General features: G+C 35.3%; 2 protein-coding genes across 2 annotated transcripts; both read left to right on the top strand.

Moving 5' to 3' along the window:
- The first annotated feature begins 44 nt into the window (after positions 1 to 44).
- MONOS_15490 (uncharacterized protein) lies at positions 45 to 5,689 on the top strand. Its single transcript, XM_067868369.1, has 6 exons — positions 45 to 116; positions 180 to 373; positions 429 to 765; positions 830 to 1,215; positions 1,367 to 1,640; positions 1,762 to 5,689. Exons 1-6 carry the CDS (start codon positions 56 to 58, stop codon positions 5,217 to 5,219), a joined length of 4,710 nt encoding a protein of 1,569 aa, XP_067735043.1. The 5' UTR covers positions 45 to 55; the 3' UTR covers positions 5,220 to 5,689.
- Positions 5,690 to 6,665: 976 nt separating this feature from the next.
- On the top strand, positions 6,666 to 7,942 carry MONOS_15924 (putative DDE superfamily endonuclease; the record flags this gene model as incomplete). The annotated part of the gene is made up of 2 exons (XM_067868825.1): positions 6,666 to 7,471; positions 7,873 to 7,942. The coding sequence occupies 2 exons, from the start codon at positions 6,666 to 6,668 to the stop codon at positions 7,940 to 7,942; spliced, it is 876 nt and encodes a 291-aa protein (XP_067735042.1).
- Between the last annotated feature and the right edge of the window lie 94 nt (positions 7,943 to 8,036).

The raw sequence follows: 8,036 nt of genomic DNA, 5'->3' as shown, positions 1-8,036 counted from the left end.
TTCTTTTGTTAATATGGTTAAAAAAGATCATTCGTTCCATCACAAATTTTAGAATATGTTAAAAGCTTTGGCGTTGTTTATTGCGGTTACAATTGCCAAAGCGAATACTCCTGAAGGTTCGCTGAAATTTTTCATATTGTAGATTTTTTAAATGTTTTAAATGTTGTTTATACTTTTAGAAAATGAAACTCCTTGGTTTATTTCTTCAGTGACGTCACAATTTGCTCGTTCAATGAGACGTTTATGTGGAAAAGAAAATGAAGCAAGCCATTATTTTCCTAGTTTCTTAAGAATGTTTTATGAAGCTGACAAAACATCTCCAGGGGTGCAAGGGCTTTTCGAAAATAAAGAGTCGCAATCAGTTTATAAAAAGGTATTTTCTCGTCATTTTTGTTAATTTCAAATTGTAAAATTTATTATTAATACAGTCAATTATAATTTCCATGATTCCAACATATGTTATCTGGGGAGTACTGCTTTTTATAATTATTGGTTCTTTTTTTGGCTCGTTGATGAAATGTTGCAACCCAAAGAAAGAAAAGCCATTTTGTCGTTGCTGTTGCTGGGAAAGAGGCTATTTCCCTTGTAAAGTCGTAACAATGACAGTCACTTTTATTCTAAGCATTATTGCATCGTTCTTTTTGATTGTGGCCACAGTTGGAATTTTAATTATTCCATCAACAATTTATAAGGTTAATGATGGAATGAGCACGACAGTAAATTTTCTTTCGTCTTTGCCTTCCGATTTAAGTGCTGTTTCAGATGGTTTGAATAATTTATTTTTTGATTTTGTTATTTATTCTTGGATGATATCTTTTCAAAATAACAGTTTTTGCATCGTCAAGTGAAATTTTTGAAGATTATTTAAAACCATTCCTTAACGAGAGCTCGCCAATGCTTACTTGGCATACTTCTTCATATGTTTTCAATCCAATCCGAGATGAATATCTGAACAGAGACAATCCATTTACAAAGGCTAATCCTTACTGGACGCTGAGGGAAAGAGAGAGAAAGAGTCCGAGTGAATGGGATTCTCTTTCATGGAGAGGGAAAAAAGGATGGACTTCTGATGAAGTGTTGGAGAGAATGCTGTTGGAGGAGCAAAAAGGAGCTGAAGAAGTTAATAGAGAAATATTTGATCAGGAATTCGAAAAAAACGGATATATTGATAATTTCTTAGAAATGCTGCACATTTTGCAGTCAATTAAAATCGATGTTTGCACTTTTAACTTGTTTTATATGTATTTTTGTTTTTATGAAATTTCTATATCTAATGATATATCGTTCCTTTTATTTTTTCTAACTATTATTTATTCAATTATTTTTGATAAATATTTCTAAACTTTTCATTTATTTTCCCTACCAGATAACTTATGATCCTGTGAATCCCTCTGAAGTGATTGTAACGCCAACCGACCCAAACACACTCACATCTGAGATCAACCGCACAATCGCTGTGATTGTGGATGCATATTTGAACCACGATGCGATGCAGATGAGCAGCCTGGCAGAAGCAGACGATGTGAACAAGCAACTCAGAGAAAAGACAGTGCAGGCAATCGAATCAATGGAAAGCAGACTCGACCAGAGAGGAGGAGCTATTGAACGAAGCCTGATAAAGTTGGTGACTGATATAAGTGGTATGCATCTCTTATTGAATTTCTTGTTTTCAATGACAATTCAATCTTCTTCTTTTTTTTTAATGCTCACATTTCAATTATTTTGAACAATTTTGTGTGATTTTTATATTTTTCCTTGCAGCCACTCGAAATATTCTGAGCTACGACCAATCGCTTCCTGTGAATCTCACTTCTTTTGTGTGGCCTTTCAACTTCACACAAGTCAGCATCGAGCTCTCCAACCACGTCACCCGCGCAAAAGTGGCAGACAGCAACTCTGCGAAGATGAGAGAAGAGCTGCTGCGTGTGCTCCACAGACTCCGATGCGCTCAGCTTGTGGACATGCGCAATTTAGACACTGACACTTCTTTATCGGCTGATTCTTCAAAAAATTCGATTCGGGAAAAATCAAATTTTAGTGTTGGATCGTCTACATTTCCAATACATCCACTTGCTTTTGCTGATTATCATGCGTCTTGCAGAGCTGTGAAAAATGAGTTTATGCCTGACTCATCCAGCTCGAACGACAATTTGTCGAGGTCTCAAAGTGATTTTAATTCTTCTGAAAGAAATTCTTTGAATTATCAAGTTCGCGCTTCAGACAATAATACACTGGAAAGTTCTTCAAATGCAATTTCAGCTGCAATGAATAATTCCATTCAAAACCCTCATTTTCTTCACAAAAAAAGAAACAGAATGTCTCAAGAGGCCGAAGGCATAGTAATTGTGCGCAGTAATTTGTCAGTCATTCCAGAGTACATCAATGGAACTGCAATCCTTCAGAGCTACGCTGAGCAGCAGGCTGAAATTTTCCACTCAGACTTCATTTCGAGTATTGCCAACGCTGAGCAGAATCTGACTCAACTGGAGCAGGCACTGACGAGAATAAGGGAATCATCTAATGAAGAGAAAATTTCAAACGAACAGACAGAACAGCATTTGAATGGAAAACATAGCAAAGTGAAGAATGTGCAACATCACAATAAAATAAAGGACGACAATTCATTTCATTCTAATTCAGTTGACCTGAGCGATTCTGTTGAAGCGATTGACAAGGCCATCAATCCATTTGTTTCCACATTTCAAAAAATGATATATTTCACATATTCATTGCGCGAAGCTCCAGACTTGTTCAAAATAAACTTGCAAATCATATCAAATGAAATTATTAATTCTCCTCCTTTTCAGAGATGGAACAGCTTTTTTTCGAACAACTCTGTTTGGCTCAGTGTAATTTGCTATCTTTTTGGAGGGATTGCAAGTCTTGCCTGCTTGGCATTTATCGTTCTGCTTATTGTTCTGTTTTTCATTCGAAATCCGACTCTGAAGTCGCTCAATTGCCTTGTTGGCTGCAATGCAGCTATTGCAGTGTTTGTCGCTGTGCCGATGATTGTCCTCGCTTCTTGTGCCCCGTTCTTCCACGATTTGTCGTATTTTGTGTTTGAAGAAGCTCCAAAGGCATTGGAAACACAGACGTCTCAGAAGATTGCGAGCGACCTGGTGATTGGCAGCGAATGGGGAGATTATTCTGAATATGCGCAGTGTCTTAGTGACGTTTCAAAGGCTCGTCCATTCAAATCGTTGCAGGATGAGAAAGAAGACGAAGGGAATCAGATTTACCCACAGCCAATTTCGATGCTGTGGATGGAGCCTCAATCATCAGGCTCTGGAACAAAAGCAAATTCTTTTGAACAAAATGAATTTATCAAAAATAACATTGAAACCAGAAAAACGAATGAAGATTTGAATACTCAGATTATTGTCTATTCTCCTGTTGATGTCAGACAACACTACACAGACTCATCATTGCAATCTGTATTTTCTCGTTCTTCGTCCTCTAATTGCGACGGGTCTGTGTTCGATCCACTTATCAAAGCAAGAATGAGATCAGGAGAGGAGCCATATGCCGAGCAAAGAAGGGCTTCTCCGTCTTCTTCTGTTTTCAGAAGATTTGTTAAAAAGACGTCCAATGTAACAAGTGCATCAGCTGTTGAAACAGGATTTTTGAATACTTCTGAATCTTTATTCCATAAATTCTCATCACCTCTGCCAAACAATGATAAAGTTAATTTGAAAGAGAATTTAGGCTTAAAGAGCAATAGATATGCAATGGAATCTGCCTCAGATATCCACTGGGAAATGCTGAGACCAACAAAAGATGCGTTGCCTTCTTTTTATTGTTTTCCTTCTTTTGTGAACAGAATTAATCGAACGAATTTGGTTGTTCGGCCGAGCAACCAGCAAGAATTACATTCTGCTTCAAATTCAAGGCTCATTTCACACTCTTCATTTCACCGCTCTTCTTCTGTTTCGACGCAACAATTTCAAACGCCTAAGACTCATTCACCAGCCACTTCATTCACATCCAACTTTCGCTCACATCATCCTTCAGACGTGTTCCACCTTTCATCACCTCAGCTTGATGCCTCACCATTCACTCTCATTTCGTATTCTCCGAATTTTCTCTCTGAATTCTACTCATATTTCATAAGCACGCCATCAATTCGTGAAAAACAGAATGCAACTAATCCATTGGTGAAAGCTTTGAAAACACAGATAAGTTCGGCTCTTGATATTCTGGAGAGTGCCACAGCCAGCAACTCAACACTCAATCCTCTTCTTGCAGAAGGCGTTTATCTGCAGCCGCCTTTCGAAAGCCGGCTGAAACGAGGGCTGGCTGAAACGAAGAGCGCTGCAGATCGGTTTGTTGCGCAGGGAGAGCAGTATTTGTCGGAAGGGCGAGTAGATTCGGTGATTGAATCAGTTGCGACGCCTTTGTTTGTCTGGCTCACAAGAGCTGTTGAGTGTGTGTGGTTTGGCGTGTTTGTGGGCACTTTGTGTCTGACTGTTCAAACAGTGCTTGTTCTGTTGGGGAAGACGATTTGGGTGAGCAAAGAAGAGCTTCTGAAAAAGGAAGTGGTTCTGGAGACGGAGGAAGAAAGAGCGGCGAAGGAGTTAGCGTGGGAAAAGGCAGCAGAGAAGAGGGAGGAGATGCTGAGAGAGAAAGCAGAAGCTTTTGAAAGAAGAGAAGCTGAAATAGTCAAAAATAGAGAAGACGACTTTTTAGAAGGTGTACTTGTCAATCCATTACAGGTTGAAGCGGAAGATGAAACCGAAGGGGAAATAAATAGGAGCGAAGATAATGATTCAGCGAATGAAGATAGCAAAACAAATAAGGAAGAGGCGTACATTGATGAAAAAGAGATTGAAATGCTGTTAGATGGCGAGTTGGATTTGAGCAGAATTCCGCAGAGTAAGTGGAAGGAAGCAAAGAAAATGCTGATAAAAGGAATTGTTGTGCGCAATTTGCGGGCGCAAGAGCAAGAAAGAAGAGCGATTGAATCAGCAAAACAGACTCAAAGCGTGGCAATCAATCATCTTACGGCGAGCAAACATCTATTAAGCTATACGGAGATGGAAGCAATGCCTGATTCGGAAATTTGTGGAGATAGCAATATACAAAACGAAAAATTTCGCATTTCTCGGGAAGCAAAAGAGCACGCAATTCAAAAAAGAACGAGAAAGTTAAATAACCAAAGCGAAAAGAATGTCCATTCTTTAAATAATGTTCAGATTGATTCATTTGACATTTTCTATTAAATATGATTTCTTTGAGTGCGCATTTTAGATTTAGATTTTTATTAAAACTTTGTTTTGTGTTTGATCCAAAAATATTTTTTCTTATGTCGAGATTAATACGCAATGAAAAGATGAACCATGCGAAGAAAAGAAAAAAGTTCGTCATATTAATCACTTGTTTTCCATTTTTTTTTTAAAAAAAATAAGCAAAAGAAGTGAATGACGAATATTTTGTACCAAAGGGTGAAGTGGAGGTTTGATTATCAATCACCTTGTCTGTTAAAAAGTGATATTTCCAAAAAAAATTACATCCATTGACAACAAAAGAATACAAAAATATAAAAACAGAAAATAGAATAGACAGAAATATGAAATTTCATTTTCAAATGCAATATCTTTTTAATATCACTTCAATTTATTGAAAGACACGATCAGACATATGGGACAAAATTTTATGTTTTATGAATTTTGTTCCACATAGTTCTTTCAAAGATTTTTTTTCGATTTTTTAAATTTAAAAATGAAATGGCATTAGTCGATTAGATCGACACACAAAAATATACAAAATTTTGGATTTCTTTTTGATAACAATAACAAACTTATAATAATAAATGTGTTTTGTAGCATTTGAGTTTTGAAATTAGGGTTTGAAGTGGGAAAAGGAGCAATTAATTAAAATCACTTAGGGTTTGGCTTCGTTATCTTATTCGTCAAATTTTCTTTTTAAAAAGTATTAGTAAACGATATTTCGTCTGTTTAATCAAAAAATAAATCAACTATACCTTCAGATTCTTTTTATTTTTGATTTCTTAATTCGATCAGCTCTCCCCTTATAATATTTTCTCAATTAATGAAAACAGCCAATGCTGTTCCCTTCTCTCATTCGGTATTTTACAAGTCTATTTCTGTAACTGTTATCATATTCATCATGTTTCTTCAATGTGAAAATTGTAAATTGGGTTGAGAATTCCTTTTTTAAACAAATCAGATTCAAACTTGATTATTGAAATGATCATAATTCCCTTTTTTATGTATAACTCCTCGTTTTTCGTAAAAAAAGCAAGAAAATTGAATTTTGTTAAAAGTTTGTCAATAAACTTCTATTTGCAAAATAAGTAGATTTTTCCAAATATTAAGTTGACTTAACGATTTTTTAGGGTGTCAATCTAATCGACTATTACCTATGAAATATTGCACGATAATGTTAGAATAATTATCATTCGATTGCAGAAAATGTTTGGAACAAATCTTTGAATTTTTCATAAATAGAACTATACTATATTTATTTAAGTATTTCAATTTGAATATATTCAAAATAAAATATATCGATTTAATTCTATTTATCTGCAATCAAATCAGTTTTGATTGACTCAATTCATAATTCAGAAATTCGGGGATAATGATCATTTAAGAAGAAATAAAATAATGGTCAAAATTGTTATTAATAAATATTTATAAAAATATATCATGTCTCAAAATCCTTTATTATCAATTTTGGAACATTTAGAACAAAGAAATGCCATTCCAAATCAATATCATGATGAAGAAGATTCAGTTCCTCGAAGTATTATTGACTTAGCATTAAAAAAATTTGAAGACCCATCAATTGCATTTTTTCGACTGACGGGCTTTGCTCGTTCAGAATTCAACATTCTTTTATGTCTTCTTTCCGATTATTCACACCCACAACGAGGAAGAACAAAAGCAATTAATACTCTTGAAGAACAGCTCTTTTTACTTCTCAACTTTCTTCATCATGGATCTTGCACATTAACTCATCTTCTTGCAAAGCCAAGACATTCATCTCAAACATCAACAGTTCGTCTTCTTCATTCTTCTGTTGAAAAATTGAAAAATCAGCTTTCACAATTGTTCATTTCATTCAGACCTGAAAGAATAACAGGATTTGAAAATGTAGGTGTTGTTGTTGATTGCACTGTAATTCCAATTAATCGTCCAGGAGGAAAATTGGAATATGGAAAAAAATATTTCAGTGGAAAACATCACATGTATTGCGTAAAATCGGAGGTGGGTGTTAATCCCAGATTGGGAACAGTCAGCACTGTTAGTTCTGTGTACACAGGTTCAACTCATGACTTCACCATATTTAAGGATCATTATCCAACTTTCCAATCTCAACTTGGAGGAGCAAAAATTCTAGCAGATTCAGCATACATCGGTGCAAAGCCCGAACTAGAAGCGATTATAACAAAACCTGTCGGCACTCCAGAGTTGGCATCTCATAGAGTAGTTGTTGAAAGATTTTTTGGAAGGTTGAAAACTTTGTTCACAATTTTTCGTCGTCCGTTTGTTTTTGATGAATCGAAAGTTTCTGACTATTTTTTGGTTGCATGTTGTCTTACAAATTTTCATATACTACATAACCCACTAACATTAAGAGATTCTGAAGCAAACAGTCGAATTTTGAACGATATTTTGAGGGAAAATGCTGAAAGGAAAGATGCAAAAAGAAAAGCGAATGAAAGATATATGGCCAAATTGAAGAATAGACTTAATCCTGGAACTTCCGTGGAACCCAACATTTCTATAAATTTCGAGGAAATAAGAGGCTTATTTTTCGTTCTTTTACCATTATTGAATTTTTCATTTTGTTAAAAAAACTTTTTTCATTTTTCATTTAACCATATTAATTATTTTTTTGATTCTGTTATAGATCATTTAGATTTACAGAGGCAGCGAGCGAAAGAAAGAAGAATAAACGAAGTCCAGAAAATAACATGTGAAAGAAACGAGAAAAGAGCTGAAATTTTGGATAAAGAAAGACAAAAAGAAGATAATGAACAACAAAAATCAGATTGTTTACACTCCTGGCATCTT

The sequence above is a fragment of the Monocercomonoides exilis genome, assembly GCF_001643675.1.
Source record: "Monocercomonoides exilis strain PA203 chromosome Unknown scaffold3-2548433, whole genome shotgun sequence".
In the NCBI taxonomy this organism is placed as follows: domain Eukaryota; phylum Preaxostyla; order Oxymonadida; family Polymastigidae; genus Monocercomonoides; species Monocercomonoides exilis.
Note: the sequence above shows the minus strand (reverse complement) of the source record. Positions and strands in the feature narration are given on the sequence as shown.